The sequence below is a fragment of the Propithecus coquereli genome, unplaced genomic scaffold, assembly GCF_000956105.1.
Source record: "Propithecus coquereli isolate 6110/MARCELLA unplaced genomic scaffold, Pcoq_1.0 Scaffold39, whole genome shotgun sequence".
Lineage (NCBI taxonomy): Eukaryota > Metazoa > Chordata > Mammalia > Primates > Indriidae > Propithecus > Propithecus coquereli.
Window position 1 is genome coordinate 8,886,583 of NW_012149618.1, and position 18,999 is coordinate 8,905,581.

The 18,999-nt window shown below is 36.7% G+C and overlaps 1 protein-coding gene across 2 annotated transcripts; it reads right to left on the bottom strand.

Annotated features, from left to right (window-relative positions):
- Window positions 1-4,111: 4,111 nt before the first annotated feature.
- FAM98A (family with sequence similarity 98, member A) lies at window positions 4,112-18,079 on the bottom strand. Of its 2 annotated transcripts, XM_012652532.1 has the most exons (8): window positions 17,892-18,079; window positions 14,910-15,058; window positions 12,577-12,711; window positions 8,829-9,013; window positions 7,725-7,805; window positions 7,048-7,164; window positions 5,988-6,155; window positions 4,112-5,904 (listed from the first exon to the last, which is right to left on the bottom strand). In XM_012652532.1, exons 1-8 carry the CDS (start codon window positions 17,942-17,944, stop codon window positions 5,239-5,241), a joined length of 1,554 nt encoding a protein of 517 aa, XP_012507986.1. In that variant the 5' UTR covers window positions 17,945-18,079; the 3' UTR covers window positions 4,112-5,238. The 2 variants fall into 2 exon arrangements, with proteins under 2 accessions (XP_012507986.1, XP_012507987.1); XM_012652533.1 differs by lacking the exon at window positions 17,892-18,079 and having other exon boundaries at window positions 12,680-12,711; window positions 14,910-14,925.
- Between the last annotated feature and the right edge of the window lie 920 nt (window positions 18,080-18,999).

Consider the following 18,999-nt stretch of genomic DNA (forward strand, 5'->3'; position numbering starts at 1 on the left):
CAATTTGGCTGGGTGCTGTGGCTCACACCTGTAATCCAAGCACTTTGGGAGGCCAATGCAGGAGGATCACTTGAGACCAGGCTGGACAACATAGCGAGACCCTGTCTCCACCAAAAAAAAAAAAACTGCAATAAGAAACAGTGAGTACTAGATATGTTTGCTTTGAATTCTAAAGAATTCTACAATTGACACTTTTGAGTTCTTAAATATCTTTAATTACTACATTTCCTTGAAAACTTCCTTGGTTTTTTATAACCTTTGAATATATCACTTCATCCCATTAAATTTTATATTTTTATTTTACTGTGTCCTTCCCTTCTCAGAGAAGTTTCTGGAACTATAGTGGTCCCTCAGTATATGTGGGGGACTGGTTCCAAGACCCCTGCATATACCAAAATCCATACATACTCAAGTCCCATACTTGGCCCTGTGGAACCCATGTGTAAGAAAAATTGGTCTATCTATATACATGGGTTTCTCACCTCTCAAATACTATATTTTCCACCAGTGTTTGGTTGAAAAAAATCCACATATACGTCTACCTGTACGGTTTAAACTTATGTTGCTTGAGTCAACTGTAGTCTAAATTTATTTTTTCTTGTCTCATTGTTTCCTTAAACTCCAGAAAACTGGCCTCATTCTTTATTCTGAAACTGCCCTTGAAAAGACTGTAAGATGTCATGGCTGTTTTTCAGCTCTAGTTCGTTGAATTTCTCCGTGGCATCTGGAACTGTTAATTACTCAGCTCTGGAGCCAGATGGCCCTAGGTTTGATTCCAGCTCCCCTGCTTACTAGCTGTATGGGTGTGGGCAAGTCCATTCAATCACCCTGGTTTCATTCTCTTTATATGTGAAATGGGGTTAATAGTAGTACTCACATTGCTCTCAATAAACAGTAATAGACTGCTACTCTTACTACTACACCTAGGCTTCCATGCTATCATTCTCTTGGTTTTCCTTTCTCTGTGAACCTGTTCCATCCACCCCTTAAATGATTATTCCTCAGTACTCTACCCTTGGTCCACTGCTCTTTCCCTCCTTGGGTGATTTGATGGAATCATTGTTTTGATAGAATGTTCTAAAGCAGCGTCGCTGGATGCTGACCGTTCCCAAACCTCTACCTGCAGGCATTTTCCTGAGTTTCAGACTGAAATTATTCTGTCCAGCATACCTTTCCCCTTTCTTATAATTTTGATTTCAATTAACAGTATATCATCTACTCAATCACAAAACAAGAAAAACAGGGGTTATACTAAATTTCTTGTCCTAATAAACTCCTGTAAATTTTATCTCCTAAATAGTTCCCAAATCTGCCTTCTCTATCCCTATCATTATACTACATTAGTTTAAGCTCTACGCTTCTGATTCCAGTCTTTGCCCTCCTCCTTAAATCTATGCTCTTTAGCCAACAATTTATATATTTATAATAGTCTATTAATAAATCTGAACATGCCATACTTTCTTATTGGTATACTACTATACATAAAACAGGTCAGAGTTTAGGATGGCAAGTAGAGCCCTCTATTACCTGACCCCTGCAATCTTATAATAGTCTATTAATAAATCTGAACATGTCATACTTTCTTATTGGTATACTACTATACATAAAACAGGTCAGAGTTTAGGATGGCAAGTAGAGCCCTCTATTACCTGACCCCTGCAATCTTCCCAACTCCTGCCAATTTCCACCCCATATGAGTAACACTGCAGCAGTATGCTATACCAGTACCCTGGCATAACTTTCATTATTTATGCTACAATTATCTATGTTTCTGGCTCTGTCGCTAGACATTTCCTGAAGCAGGGACTTTCTAACTTATCTTTGTACCTCAGCCCAACACAGTTCTGGAATATAGCAGACACTTAAGTTTTTATTGGCTGGTGTGAGCGCAGTGGTGTTTACAACTAATTGATCACAACCAGTTACAGATTCCTTTGTTCCTTCTCCACTCCCACTGCTTCACTTGCCTAGCCTAAAAAAATAAAATAACGTTTTTATTGAACTAAAGTGCAGGCCTTTTTTCTTGAAGAAATTATAACTCAATTTAACAGGTACTTATCATTTTAAGAGATTTTTCCCCCAAGATTTCCCTCCAAATTTGTGGGGAACAAGAAATTTTTTTTTCCTATCTCTGCCCCACACTATTTTATTTATATTTAATGGACAGTGAATGATATACTGTGGAAGTTCTCATACCAACAATTAGGTTTAATGCAACTTCTTCACCAATCACAAATTTGCAGGTGACTGTCCGTATGAAAGGTGAGAAGTTCAAACACTGACATGCATACATGCTTCAATCAGTGATTTGAGCCTAGGAATATATTAATGTATACAAATGAGGAAACACTGAACATCACTGAACAATTCTAGTTACTATAATCATGTGAATGAGGAATGAGAGAAACAAGAAAAGTAGGAAAATCACGCTGGATACCCCGTGATCAACGTATTATTATTTTATTTAGGCAAACCCAACGGTGGTCTCTGTTAAAAAAACAAACGAATCAAATACCATCCAAATTACTTAAGGGGGGATGATAATTAAATGATATACACATATTTAAAATCTATTTTCAAAAGGATGTACTATAGGCAGGCAAAGTATCCTGAAAGGTGGAATGGGCACAACCTAAAAGTATTCAAGTATAAGAATAGAGGTGATTTGAGCACTGGGAAATCAGTTAAGTATGTATAGAAATGACTTCAAATGCCTTCCCCCAGAAAGAATTTATTTAACTCTATTCCATGTCTGGCACAGTTGGATACTAGCTTAGTTTGGATATAGAGGAAGAAATGAAAATGACAGTCGTACAACTTTAATAATTTTCTTAGTGAATACTGACATCTTGTTCTAGGTTTTGGTAGTGGGAGAAAACAAAACATTAACAAAAGGGTCTGTCTGTCTGAAGTCTATCTGTTTTAAAAGATGATAATTTAAGATTTCATGTTTAAAATTCCCTCCTAAAAATTTTCTCTGATTTCTCAAAGAAATTCCCACATGCCCTACTCCAGTAAATCATTATTTACTATAAGGTTAAGAATGAATATAATATCAAAAGACACTCTCTATACAAAATCTAAGACCTTAACAAAAGTAATTTGTGGTTTGCAATACACCATTTCAAGAGAACTTCATCTATGTTGAAGAGAAATTGAGTTCTTTTACGTTTTTATAACGTGGGGGAAAAATCTAGTTTGAAGCAGAAAATGAAGATGCAAATCGCAGAGCCATCACAGAGAAATGTATCATTCGCTTTCTTATATACTCATATTTGAAAAAGCAATCTATTAACCATAAATATCAATCAAAATTATATTTGTCAAAAGAATGAAACACGTATTCAGTAGATATATTGTGGAATCTGATCAAAACAAATGCTAACCTAAATGTGAATACACTCTAAGGTATCACTTTAAAGTACGAAACCTTGACAATTTTACTTTTAATAAGAAACACTTATGTATACTAAACATACATATTTAACAGCATAAAGAAGCCAACACAACATTCAAAACAACTTAAAACCTTAACTTTAATGATAAAAAACTAAATTGTCTTCAAATTTGAACATTTTAAAATGGCAATTGCTAGCTGAAAAATAAAAGGGTAAAATTAAAAGGAGTAACGTGGGCTTTCAAAGATAGTTCTAGTTCTCAGAAGAATGTGCTTATCTCAATAGCAAGTAGAATATTTTTAATGACAAGACATGAATTCTTTAAAAAAGCCAAGTTTCATAGGAAAATACAATTTCTCTTTTAACAAACATATTTATATTTTCAATTCACTTCATTAAAAGAAAAAGTCCCCCATGCTCAGGGACATTAATTTATCTTTGTCTAATATGTGTAGCAGCAGCTACACCCAGTGGCCAGAGATGAGTAGTGAAGTTTTCTAGCTATACTGTTATAATTAAAAAGTAAATTCGGAAATAGCCATTTTTCAATTTATTTAAGGTTTGAGGATAAGAGTTTTCTTTCACCACAAATTACGTTTTAAGGAAATACTCAAGAATCTTTGGGAACAAAAGCCTTAGCCCGTAAGCTTGATACGAGGTTCCAGAATAGTTCAGTTAAAAAAAGTAGCTAAAAATAAAACTCGAACCAAAGAGAGAACGTACAGATACTTTATTGCTCACCTTTCACACAAAGCACACCTCCAGCCATTTTCTTTCACAGCTTGACAATGTTAACGTATACAAAAACCCAGCAAGAAGCATCATGTCATGTAGATTTCAGTAAAGGAGAATGTAAAACATAACTCAGCCAGGCTTTTGTTTTCTGCAGCAATAAAAAAGGGCCTCCTGCACTAAGCAAAAATCTGTCTTCCTTTGTAGTGCATTTCTTCCATTACAAAAAAAGTCTCCTGCCTAAAGCAAACTAACTTGTATTTGCTGAGCCAGTGGTATTAACTCGTGCATAAAACAAATTTCGGTTTGCTGTTTCTTCTAGCAGATTTCAAGTAAAAATAAGGTTGAAGGAAGAACTTGTTTTGGATGGATGCAGGTCAGTTGGAATTGCTATACTTAACTAAATGCTTACATGTACTATAGGTTCACAACTTAGTTTGCTTTTATAATCTTTATGGATTTTGGCCGTGTTCAAGGTTTTCCGAGTTGAGCATATGGTACAGTATTCCATCAACAGAATAAGGCTACTGAATGTGCTGTCTGCAGAAGAGCTCATTTAATAGGAACTGACCTAAAGTTCTATCATGGAGCAACTGTGGCATAAGCTCTGAATAAAAAGCCAACCAGGGCAGAACTGTGCTTGGAAAACAGGCCTTAGAATACTTTAAGCAAAACACATATACATGGATTGTTAATATGAGGAAGGTTTCCTAGTAGTAAATCTAAAAAAGTCTAGGCGAATCCTCATTTTCAAAACTGCATATTGAAAACATGAGAACTACTTATTCAAGTAATTTCTTCAAAAAATATGCATGTTCTGACTGTGCAATTAGTCAACTGGTCAATTAAAGGCAATTCTAATTACCTTTTAAAAATTTTTCATAGAAAGGAGAGATGTTGTATGTGTTTCTCAAATAAACAGCATTATGTAAATCCGTTAAAAGAAAAAACCAACAGAACTGAATGAAGACCTACAAATGCTTATGCCAAGCAGGAATCTGCCTGCCACCTGTGGTCTCACATTAATTCAAAATAGAATGCTGGATTCAGGATTCTGAAACTAAGTTTCTATTACTTGAGCTCTAGCAAAATGTAAGGGTCTGTAGCCTCAACTAGTATAATGTCTTCCCTGTCCAAACCCAGAATGATTATACTGATAACCTCCATGCTGGAAGTGCTGCTCGAACTGACCCCCTTGGTGATAATTCTGGCTCCCCCTTCCTCCCCAACCTCCTCCCTGGCCTGCACGACCACCTCGGCCTCCTCGACCACCTCTCCCTCCGCGACCACCGCCTCGATCACCGTGGTGCCCACCATCTTGGTATCTATTGTCCTGCTGGTAGCCACCACCCTGGTATCCACTTCCTGTGTATGACGATGTCTGGAAGCCACCATAACCTCCACCCTGATAGCCACCACTGTGGCCACCATGATAGCCACCTGGCTGGAAACCTGAATCTCGATAACCACCATCTTGGTAGCCACCTCCTCCTCCTCCACTCCCTCCATCTGTCCAGCCTCCTTGATGCTTATTTCCTCTTCCTCCCCCTCGGCCACCGTGGTCATAGCCACCACGTCCACCTCTCCCTCCTCCTTGTTCATGACCTCCTCGTCCTCCATATGAGGAATGTTCATAGCCACCTCTCCCTCCTCCTCGGCCTCCTGCTTGCTGTTGGGGGCCATCTTGCCTTTTCTGCCACGGTGGCATCTCTGGGGGTGGAGCTTCAATTTCATTGGGTCGACCACCTCTGTCAGGAACCCTGCCCATCAACACCTATAAGAAAGATATTTTAAACTATTTTATTTTATGAACTGAAATACATGTATTTGGAGGAAAATTAAAGGTATTCTAATCACCTTATTTATGGCACAGGCAGTCTTTTCTCTTATAGAGCCGCTGCTAGTCCTTAAAATCTTTGACAAGTCTTGTCTTGCTGCCAAAAGATGGGCAACAGAAACAGTACTTTTAGGAGATAAGACTGAACGTTTCGGCTGGTAAACCTTGGCTAATTTTTCTGTCTGACTCTGTTGAAAGAAAAGTGTTCAAAGACAAATGTCAATTTTCAAAATGGCATAAACACTCATGTTAAATAAGTTAAAGATCTCCAAAATATCTGATAATGATATTTACTAGGCGATGGATGCTAGGAAAAATTATAAACTCACCATTGCTCCCACCTAGTCAAGAACTACCTTAAAGTATAGCTGTTGTATTTGCTGATATGGCAAAGAGTGATGGTGGGGAAAGGGGTGGAGTGGGAAGTCTTCTCTTTAGGGTTGTAGGGCCAAAAAGATAAAAAAAGTTCTCCCTGACATTGGTCTCAGATCAAACATATTCATTCTCTCTATTGAAACATAAGAATGTAAACCCACTTCAATAATTTTGCTTCTTAATTTTCCCATCTTTGGTTTCTACAAGGTAATAAATTATCTGTTGAATGACCAAGACCTTTTACCTGGATTATCTCATTTAGGCTGAAATATAACTTGAGTCTTACCAGATTCTCCAATTCTCTATAAACAGACCTTAATATTTGGTCATAGTAAATCTACTATTTCTAAATTCAATTAGCAAATTGAATTGTTAGCTTAAAATATAGTAAACAAATAATTTGAAAACAATTTATTATTTTAGTAATTTTTAGATTTTATAATAACTCCATTTCTCTCACAAATGGGTACTTCCAGTAAAGACTATAAAATTTAGTTTTGTTGAAAAATATTAAAAAGTTGAAAAATAAGTGCTTTTATTATTGTTGAATAGATAAAAGAGTTGCTATTCAGCAAGTCACTAAGGAAAAATTCTTATGTGCGTCTCTTATGTATTTCTCTTGTAGTTCCATTTTATCTGACCTGTTTAGATGTTTAGGGATCATGTCTATAAATACTCTGATCTTTTAAATTATTTAATGTATACCTTAGCTCTGTCAGACCAGCCAAAAGACTGTACAGTGACATCCAAACGTTTTATTAGCAGCTTTCTCCGGACTTCATATTCATTGGCTATGGCTTGGTTAATTGCTTCTATTTTTTCCTAAAGCAAAATCAAAACACCAGTTAGAATTTAAATCTGCTTGATCCTCTGCTTTTATAAAGGCAAAAAAACTGTGTCTGTGTCATTCATAACTGAATTCCACGCAGTTAACACACACAGTCCCTTTTTCATATAATATATTAATAATTAATGAAACGATAGGCAATGAAAAGCTAATTCTCAAATCTTTATAAATATATAAAGTACAAAATTCTTCTTTGGCTTTCCCATAGATCAGTTTGTGATGCTCAGTCCAATTAACTTTTTGGCTTGAAGGCAATCCACTTGGCAATTAGAAACATGCGTCATACTGAATTTCAGTTTATTTTAATCAGCTGTGTGAAATATTTACAAATTATAACATTAAGTATTTCTAATCTTACACAAATGAAATTACTCTGCATAAATCTTGAGATTCACAAAAATGATTCCAAGGATGTCCACCTAGAAAACTACATATTAGAAAACATAATTTAAAAAGCACAATATCTAAGTGTTGACATAAGAGTCATGAAACAGACAATTCCTTAGAAAGTTTATTCAGGATGGTCACTACTCACCCAGTGGGCTGGTCCCATTGGCTTCTTCAATAAAGGCTTTCCCACATGATTAGGTGGAACTTTTGCTAGTGTTTCCTTCAACTGACACAAAAACATAAACGAATGAATAAAAAAATCCAAAAGTAAAACATATCCTCCTCATCTTCCCAATTCCCATCATATCTTGCCATCAAAAGAAGATTCCTGACAGAGGCAAAGGTGGAGGATGTTTTGAAATGTAAATGTAAAAGACCCACAAGACACTCACTTGTCCCACTCCTCATGTGCCTATAGAAGCACGATTCCTTCATTGAACCTAGAACAGTGCCTGACCACAGCAGGCACTCAATGAGCATTTGCTGAATGGATGAATGAACACATAGGAAAATACGGACTATGGATACATTGCTGCTCCCCTGTAGAGTTCAGCCGTATTTGTGCATCATGGTGCCAGTCTACCCCGCAAGACAAATGTACCAATTCTTAAGAGTCCAGCAGATACGCAATAGGGAATAACTCTGCTATAACAAATACCATTTTCTGCTACTCATTAATTTTTCGTTAAAATTGCTTGTTCCTAATAGATAAAAACTCTTATCTGTTGATGTGTGGCATAAAACTAATCCTAATTTATTTTCACATACCAAATTAATGTTAGCAGTCAACAAATCTAGTTTGCCAATTGAAACATATGAGACCCGAAATGATTGGATTTAAAAACAAAATATTAACATCCTTTTCTGTCCAGTCAATGGGGCGGAGGGTGGTAACATTTAATGATAAAGACCTTAAAAATTAATTGCATCAAAGTTCAATGATAAACTAATTTTTAACGGACTTAAATCTTAATCCCTTTTATATTATATCTAGCTTACTTCAGCTTATAAACCAAAGTGTAAAGTTTCCTTTTTGAAAAGAAACATGCTAACATATTTTTTAAAAAATGCTAAAATACTGATTTCTCTTTAAGGTATCTAGGATAAAAACCCAAAACTCAATTAGTAACAATTACTTAATAATATGCACATTAGGTTCCCATTAAGAGAAATTAACTTAATTGTTTCATTTCAAACAAATGTAGGACTATGCCTTTAATACACTACAATTTGGTACTAAAGGTCTTACTTTTTTTTCAATCCCGCTGAAGAATTGGAACATAGTTATATTGGCTGGAGGTTTGGACATTCCTAGAGCAATACATATGCCTTTCAACTCTTGAAAGACCTCACTACCGCCTCCTTCTTGAGCTTTTTTTGGAGGAGCATTCACACAGAGCATTCTGGCAGCTTCTAGTTCTGAGATGAGGTATGCTGAAGTAAACAAAATAAGATTTCAAAATGAGATACAGCTACAGTTATAGTCATAAGTCTGGAGTCACAACTCTATAGACCTAATGATATGTAACTTTTAAAGCTGCAAGAATGGATAAAAACAAGAAAGGAAAACCATTTTACCTGCAAATGATATAACGTATAAACTGGTTATGTAATTTAGGTATTTAACCAATATTAATGCTTAAAGGTTAATTTAAAAATAAGTGATTCTTCTTTGAAACCAAAAGATGAAGGTAGATCACAACTAAAAATTTGGATTCTTCTACTATTAAGGAATCTCCAGAACAGGGGTTGGCATCTGTGAAAAAAATTAAAAAACGGTGGCAGGTGGCCAATTTTTAGTAACAATTACAAATCTTTCTTTTTTTTTTTTTACTTCTTACCACTTGTGAATACCAGTGTTACAATGACCCTACCCTCTTGTCTCCCAGTAATTAGGTAGCCTGTTCAGAATCGGTGTGGAACATTTTTAAGTAGTCGAAGTTTAACTTATAGGAGAAATGGGAAGGCACTAAACTCCCAAAAGTTCCTTTCTCAGTATCCTTGTGTTCCCTTCTGGCTGTTTAAAGAAAGCCCTCTTCCATCTAATATTCTTCTCAGGGCTCCCTTTCCCCCTACTTTCCTCACCCCACTCCCTGCAAAACAACAGCAAAACTTTCTAATCACTTCTTGGCAGAGTGTCCTTTGTGTCAATATCATCCCGTCGTGTGCTGATTTCAGCCAGGTATAATAAGGGCTGCAACCTGCTTCAGGTAATTCAGTTGAAGATATCAATATTCAATCTCATTCCTTTAACGTCCCCAAGGACATTTCAGTTTTTATGAAGATGATTACCAATCATTTGAATCTTAAGATGTCAGGTTACGTGACAAAGTCAGATCCTTCTCACAATACAAGGAAAATGGTTTTGGAAAAAGACATTTTCAAGGCCCTTAAGTCCTATTAAAAGTACAAAAAAAAGAGATCAGCTTGAGTATCTCATTTCCTACACCCAAAGTGTAATGCTAAAAACATAGGGTCCATAATTTTAGCAAATCGTTTCTGAAAAGCTGCCCACTCCTGTTCCAAACAATAAATACAGCTAAGTTTCTGGAAAGGTCATCTTAAATGGGGTTGATACTGTAAAATCTTTACATGTTCCATACAACAAACTGTATTTTTATGAGTTAAAACATCAAAACAGTAAAACCCCACTGTTATGACAATAACCACTGTTTTTATAAATACGGTTTTACTAGAACACTGCCACACTCATTTATTTACTTATTGTCCAGAGCTGCTTTCATGCTACAACAGCAGAGCTGAATAGCCATGACAAAGAACTTACAGCCAACAAAGCCAAAAATCTTATCTGGCCTTTTTAGAAAAAGTTTGCCAACCCTTGTTCTAGAAAATCATATTATATGATTTAATATACTAGTTCTTTAAATTTGGGACAACATAGTTCAGGTATTCACAAAATTAGTTCACCAATATAATTATCATGAAAAAACTTTAACTGTTATCAATGTGTTCAAAGCACAAGGAAAGGCACTAGAAATAAGATTAAAAAACACACAAAAACAATTATTTCTACTGACAGTCTAGTTAGGAATAAAGATATATGCCAAAAAAAAAAACAAGGGTGAATAGTTCTTCATCTATTAGGAACTCAGATATCTGACTTAACTTACCTAAGGGAAATAATCTGAGAACCATAAAAGGCCAATGAATCCTTACTCTGATACATAAGAGTTTTTCAGCCACTCACTGAAAGACTATTCTATTTCGCTAACGATTGTAATGAGGTTCGTTTATTTTTCTCTCTAAAATACAATGTGATAAAAGACTAAAATTATTGAGGTAAGGGTGCTAGAAGAAGTAAACTTATAGCATTAAGATGTGACAACTGATACTCAGAAAGATGAGAAATATTTACACAAAGCAAGTAGAAAATGAGTACACGTACGTAAATACCAGAATGAAAGAGAGGTTAAAAACTGAGGGGAATATATTAGAATGGGGAAACAGCAGAAGCAAAGATAAAGAAAGAAATAATGTGAATGTACGTATGAAGAATTAGAAACACGAGTAACCTTTAGTTGATTTAGTAATTTAATTGAGGAACAAACAGTTATATATTCTTGAAAAGCTTTTGAGGGTGACAGCACATTAAAATACAGTCTATAATTATGATCCCGAGTCCAGAATGATGTAAACTGCAGTCTGCTTAAGAAACAGTGAAGAGTAAAAAGCATTTTATAAAGATTTACATTAAAGTGGTTCTTGTAAGCATCAGCGTTAAAAAGGTCAAACTCTGAGCTCTTTGGAAGAATTAACTATTCAGAGTCATTACTAAGCATTCCACAAGCTCTTATCTTCTTATGTAGATAACATAGTCTAAGTGCAAATATTATAGAGAAGGATAAGCAATGCTACAAAGGAAGAACCAGGTGAGTACAGTTATTGAGCCAGTTATAGCAATTGTACAATTTGAAGGATATTGAATGAATATGTAAGAACTATATGTGGCAATACTAATAGCTAGAAAGCAGTATCTAACCTTATTTGCATACTCCCCCAGTAACACCCATTTGACAGACAATGGGGAAGTTAAGAAAGTGATTCTGGAATAACTTAGTGTTTAAGTATAATGGCTATGAACACATTTTTTTTCTAATTGAACTTTCAAAACAGGAATTCTGCTACTTTTCGGAAATCACAGTGTAGTTGTAAAGATAAACATTTAAAAAATCCTCTTAATTATGTCTGTCATAGTGAGAACTATAATATTCAGTTAACCAAAGCTTAATCTAAATGTGCTTTAGAATGCTATAAAAATTCTGAGTTAAGACCACTGGTTATGTTTAGTGGAAAGTTTATAAAAGGCAATAAAATTTGTGAGTCTACTAAATGTTTTTCAGTGAAGAGACAAACAGTAGTTAGTATATAAAAAACATGCAAGGAAAGAACTTGTCATAAAAATATATTTCCCAGAATGATTAGCAAGTACAAGACCAATCCAAATATTATTCCAGAATACTTACAAACAAAACCAAAAACCCTGAACAATTATTCAACCACAAAGAAATATCAACAAAATACTTTAAGTCATTACATTAACCATTAATTGCATCTAATGAATGCTTAACTCTCCTCAAAGAAACTAATTTCTAAAGAAATTTTTCATTATTTCCATACTATCTTCCCAGTCTATTTTAAAATGGGCATCAAGTCTAAAATACAAAGGTTTAATGTTCACACACTTGAACACTCCAGTTCTACCACTGGTCACGCTAGGTGAAGCACAACGGCCTGAGTACCACCAAAGCTGAAATGAAAGAGTATCAATCATAAAAACAATGCTACCAAGTATACACCCACCATCAGCTCCTAAATACTATTTATTAATAAATAAATAAATAAATACTACTTATTAAAAAAAATAAATAGTATTTTTAATTAAATCCATAATGAAACAAAACAAGAACCACCAGCTTACTAGTCATGGAAAACATCAACAGAAAATAATAGCTACATTCTAGTAGTCATGAACTTACTGAGCAAAAGCAGGCAGTTCTTCTGAACGAGAAGGCGCTTGGTCACATCCCCAGATGTCAGTGAAAGATAGGGACAGTTCATCTCCCCTAGCAGCCCACTCACCTCAAGCTGGAATTCTTCAGCTTCACTTGGACCTTTAAAGAATTAAAATAATCTTATTTAATAATACTGATTGTTTTTTCATTAGCATAGTAATTGTATATTAACTGAAATTTTAAATAAGATTTTCATAACTTGAGTTCCTTTCTCTTTTAATTTATCCTTTCTCGCACTGCTGAAAATGTTCTTTCTTAAACAGTGTTCAATAGGTTATTCCCTTATTGGAGAATTTTCAATGGCTCCCTAATTCCTACCTCATCTGATCTAATTTTTTGTCTGCCTATAAGGATTCTTCACAGCTGCTTATGCTTGCCCTTCCCAGCACATTCAGTCACAATCACCTACTTACTACCTCCACAAATACTCCCTCTATTTGTGCCAGGCCAGTCTCCTCACTGTTCCAGGAACAGCCAGTCTCATTTCCACTTTTGTGTCTGCATTTAAGTTATTCCCTGTGATTGATATGCCCTCTACTTTCTCCTCTAGCAAATCCTACCCATCCATCGAAGCTCAGTGGTCTCGCTCCCTGATGAAACCCTCCTTAAGTATTTTTGCACTTATGATTTCCTCTCCCTGTGAACCACAAAGTGAACCATTTAATTCCTGTACTAATCTCCAGCTGTTTCATTTGTACCTAATATTCCCAGTTAGACTTAATTTGAAGACAGCAAAGATGGCTTATAGTTCTATATTCCTGCAATATGTAAAATACATATATATAAAAAAGTAGAGTTCATTGGGTGAGCCAAGGGAAAAAAAACAATGCTCTTTCCTATTTTCACAACCATTTGACAGACAAAGAGGAAGAAAGAGGAGTAGAAATTAACTAACAAATTTTGAGAGAGAGTCACTCAACCTGAGGTTCACATTCTCATCCATAAGACTATATTATCAATGTTTTGCAACCTATGGCTGGGAACCCTACAGTGTTACACAGAGTTCTTTTAGAGGCAGTTGGGAAGGATGAGGAGAGAGTTGTGCTAAAGGTACCCTCTCTCTACTTTAAGTAGAACACCTACACTTTTTTACCTGTTTTATATGTTGGCTACTATAGCATGTTTCATTTGAACAAAAGGGCTCCAGGTTCAAAAGAGTTATCATCTAGTATTGTTGTTTTCAAAGGTTCCTACAATCTCTGAAACATTAGGTCAAGAGGCAGTAAGTACAGCACAGTGTTTAAGAGCACTGGCTCCTGAACCCGTGACTACCGGGGTTGAATCTGGCTCCACCTCTTACAGGTTGTGTGACCTCAGGCAATGTATTTAACCTCTTTGGGCTTTCTTGGTTAATATATAAAAGTTATAAAACCTGCCTCATAGCGTTACCCTGAGGTTTAAATGAGTTAACACATGTAAAGTACTTAGAATATATGCTCAATAAAAGTAAGCTGCTGCTATCATTATTGTTACATTATACCCTCCTTAATAATTAGAATTGAATGCAATTAACATGTACACATTAAATATACTAACACATAAGATGGTGAGCTCTTCAAAACTGGATTATGTGAGAAAAAAGGGGATTATGTGTATAGTTCTCCATAAGGGTGGGCTAACTGGTGGGCATTTTTTTGGTTTCCTATTATAGGTTTACCTACGGCAGGAGGAAACCAGATGATGCAGTGTCAGGTTCCAAGCTTTTGTCTCTTTTGCAGCACCTACTAGTATTAAAAGCGATAACAAAATTGGCAAATATAAAACAGCTCTCAGCCCCCAAAATCTGAACATGCTGGATCTGGTTGTGACGTATCTAATGGTACATTCCTATGATAAAGAAAGCTTCTTAACAAAGTGTTCTCTGTCTTCCCAAGCATAACAGAATTATATTGCATTTACCATGATATATGTGCTTCTGGAATCTGGTAGTCCTAAGAGAAAAACATCCCAATTTCTAGGTATAACCACCAATCTAGGATCTTAAAATTCATGTTTTAGAAAATGCAGAAAGTTCACATATTCTGTACTTGTGGTCTCCATTTTTCTGTATCTCAGTAATAGGGTCTTTTCAGCCTCCACCAATTTTTAATAGTTACACGACTATATTCTGGCTTTTCAACTTCTGAATTACCTCATCTCTAAAAATAATGGAGGAAAAAATATCTTGGCTCCTTTACAAAATTTTTCTGCACATTTACAAAAAGCTTGAAATTTCAGCTTTAGCACTATTAACGTTCAATTGACAATACCCTAATTTTGTTTTTATATTTTGTACCTAAAAGTGAATGTTTACTTACTGTTAGTTGCTTGTACATTTTCCTCTAGCTTACAGAGCACTCTTAATTCAGACACCAGCCAAGCACAGAGTTTGGTAAACTCGGGGGAACTGGCTCCAGCAGAGACTGCCTGAGACAGAGCGCCATCTTCCAACAATGGGCCCTTGTAACTGGTGAGTAAGAAATTACACTTAAGAATATAAAATCACACAGAATTTATTACAGATAAAACACACCTGTGAATTATTTATATAATTAAGCAATAATTTAATAAAGATAAATAAAGATTATCAACTTCTAAACTTGCAAATACAAATAAAATTTAGAACCATATTGAATCATTAGAAAAACAAGCTAAATGATAACTACATTTCAACCCTTCAAAATATATGTGAATGTTTAACAGAATAAATTATGTCAACTTCTTCTGTACATTTACTGAAAGCTCTTTTTGTAAGTTTATTTTCTTACTATAACTGAATTGAATATTAAAACCAGATTAACAAGTGATAGCTAATTATAAGTTACTATTTCAGAAATAAAACTTATTATAGGTTATCTTGTCTAGCAAGTTTTAGAAATTGGTTTGATGAGACTTCCTTTAAAAGCAAAAACTTTCCAATTAACCATTTATTTCCTTTTTCTATATATAATGACAGTTAAACCTAGTAAGACATAGTAAATAGTACCATAGAAATGTCAAAATTAATTTAATAATTGTTGGCCAGTCGATGAACTGGAGCACCTGAATCCTAATCCTTTGTAAGTGATTCCAATGTAATTTTAAAAAGTATAAAATGTTCAAACATTTATAAAAGACAACAGTAATAATGAACTTCAAGCACCTATATTCTAGAATTTAAGAATTATCAAATAGTAAAATATATTATTGAGATTATTTTATATGCTTTTAAATGAAATATTGATAAAAACACTGCTATTAAAGATGACACATAAGAGATGCTTAAGATAATGTGAAATTTAGAAGGACAAGTATGTTAGAGAAAAGACAATTCTCAATCCCTTTAAAATACGATTATATGTTTATACAGCGTATGAAATGGAATGGAAAAATCATAACACAAAATATGAGATTACATATAGTCTGATATCAGGATTTAAAAACCGCATGTTACTAGACACTGGAAGAAAGAGACTAAGTCTAGAAATTTTTCCTTATGTTTCACATTTAGACTTCATTAGTTTATTCAACATGTAGTTACTTAATTCCTACTGTGTGCAGGTTAGAGATAAAAGGTAGTCATTTAACTTTAATATTTCTCAGTGAGTCCTTTAAAAGTACATATCACTTAATTAAGGCTGAATTTTAATGCTTGAGTGCCACCAAACTAAGTGGTTATGGTTAGTTAGAAAATCCATCTCAATTATTCAATTACAAGTAACAATGACTTTCATAGTGCCCAAGAAAAAGTTAAAAGAGGGTAAAAGAACAATAATGGGAAGAACAGCATCCATGGCCAATTCTTAAGTGATCTCTGTCCATGCAGAATGACCACATTTAAATAAGGTCTACCGCTTCCTCTCATTCCACTCCTCCTTCAACACTATTAAGTGCCATTTCTTCCAGGCAGCTTCTAGGACTTCATTTCCGTTCCCAGTAAAGGGATCCCCCTCAGTGCTCCTCGCAGTATTATTTTCACAGTATCCTGTGAACCTCTCTTCCACCTCACCTTGTACCCTTAAATGCTCAGCAGTCCAACAATGCCAAGAGCAAGTGATCCTCAAAAATGTTGAATCAATGAATGGTTTCATATGTGAACAAGCAATTCAGCCTGAGATGTCCAGTAAAAAGAGACCATTGTGCTGAATGTAACTTTTACTTATGCCCTAATGAAAGAAATTAGTCCCTTAAACTCTGCAATATTTATGAAAATTCAGAGCAAGTTTCAAAGAAAAGAACAATGGTATTTCACTTTGACAAAGATGATAAGCATGGCCCTTTCCTTCCTAAGAACTTCTACCAGGACAGCAAGTTATTAATACTTAAGTGGGTAGACTTTGGGAACCCTCAAGGTGTCCTTTCCTAAAGAAAGGTTTCTCTCAAAGGTTTCCATGTCATGGAAAAACCAAAGGGAAAGTTTTGATAAAGGACTTGTTACTTAAAAATACAACCAGGTAATAACCTGTACTTTGTTTTGACACAGTAGGCAAATACTTAAACACACAATTTGTTTCTAGAACCACGTTTAGACTAAGAGGTTCCAAGTTCTCAAGTTTAATAGAGTACATTGATCTGGGTAACCCAGTGAGGTAAGAATCCCTATTTCCAGCTCCTAGATACTGACAAATTATGGTTGGGTAACTGTCAGGAGGAGAGAAAAAATGGAATACAAATACGCAGGTTCTTAGTGAATGAAGATGGGCTAATGGGGCTCAACAAGGCAGAGTGTCAGAGTCAAGGGAAACTGCCAGTGGTTCCCAGGGAGGTGGTGATAAGTTAGATGCACAAGTGGGCTGGCTGGCGGAACAGATGCAGCGCCCAGACATGTGGCTTAGGGAAGCCTGGGTGCATGCAGAGAATGACTGGGCAAAGGAGAAATTTTTGAGAAGTGGGGTGGGGTAGGAGTAGGAGCTCAAGACGGGAGCAGGAAATTTGGAGGGCAAGTAAGGAAACAGAGACTCAACTTTGGCAACCTCTAGAGCGGGGGCAGGGCAGGAGGATGGGGAGCAAGAAGAGAAGCTCCGGAGTGGGGGGTGGCGAGAACCAGAGCCCAGACAATGACACGCATGACTGACAAACGCCGCGGGTAACTCGGCTGAAGGGAGCAGCAGGCAGGCCCAGGGGCGTCGGGATTAGAGGGCTCCGAGCCGGCAGGACAGGCAGTGGACGTGGCACGGGGGGTCCCGGGGCCATAGGAAAGCGACAGCCAGGAGCCACGGGGTGCGGCGTGGAGAGGCAGGTGTCTCAGACTGGGGCGCAGGAGGTGTTCCCGGGGGACTGGCAGTGTGGGGTTTGGGTGACTCGTGCCCTGGCAGTCTTACCCTAGATCTTCCAACGACTCCAAGATGTCAGTCTCCATGAGGTCACACTCCATGCTACTGTGGTATTCAAATTTCCGAGTCGTCAGGCTCCCCTCTTCGCCGGCAACGCGTACACTCGCGCATGCGCTACTCTCCCGGAACTTCCAAATCGACAGCTGGCGCCTCAGCCCCTGCACTGCGCATATTCCGAGCGTGCGCAGGAAACTTGGTCCCGCCCACCGCCCCGCCCCTGCCGGCTAAAGAATTGCCGGGCCCCACAGTTTTGCACATGCGTATTACGGAAGAGTGAAGCCGGCCGCCCAAAGAAGGGCAGGAGGACCGGCTGCGTGGCAGCTGGGCGTGGGGATCAGGCGAGGTGGGAGCGCTCCAAGCTCCCGAGCTCTCTTTATTGGGTGTACGCATGTGTGAATCTTGGGGGCGAGGCGGGCAGGCTAGGAGCCCGGGGCGGGGTGTGTCGGCCGTAAAACCGAGTATGTGCGTCCCAGATGGTAGATGGGGTGGTTCTCCGCAGTGTGCCGGCGTGTTCTATCCTTAGCTGGGGGTCACGGAGAAGGAAAATTCATGTGCTCCAGTCTTAATTGCCCAGGACAGGTAGATGGGCCAAATGCCGAGAAAGACAGTTAACGTGCCATTTGATTTCCTTGTGGCTGCAGTAGCTGTAGTTTAGGGTTAGGGATGAGTCAACTTTCCTTAGACACGGATGTATTCCAATAGTTGGGTCGTTTCGCACCATGCATTCCCATCTGACTTTTTAAGCCTTTCCCAGACGCTAAGCATCTTATTTTAAGGGGAAAGGTGGAGGGAGGGCTTCATTCCTTAACAAATAGAAGATAATTTATTTAAAAGCTCGTAGTTTAGAAAGTGAATAAACTTTTTGGCTCTAATTTCATTGCTTTTGACATTATTTGCCTGGGCGTAACATTCAATCCACGATGGGGTACGTTTTCTTGGCAGTTAATGAGTGTGTGCTTAGGGATTATTGAAAAGTGAGGAAAATCGTTTTCAAAGTGATGGCATATTTAGAAAATTATATTTAACCATAAGTTGGCATAGTTAACATTGTGTAGGCATTTAATTAAAGAGTTTTCACATTCGTACCAGTAGATTT

Bases quoted from the DNA above. Each gene is read 5' to 3' on its own strand.
- FAM98A (XM_012652532.1), bottom strand. From the start codon at position 17,944: ATGGAGTGTGACCTCATGGAGACTGACATCTTGGAGTCGTTGGAAGAT. The intron at 9,014-12,576 runs GTAAGTTCATGA...TGTTTACTTCAG, and splicing joins GAACTGCCTGCTTTTGCTCA to CATACCTCATCTCAGAACTA. The intron at 7,165-7,724 runs GTGAGTAGTGAC...ATTTTGCTTTAG, and splicing joins CAATGGGACCAGCCCACTGG to GAAAAAATAGAAGCAATTAA.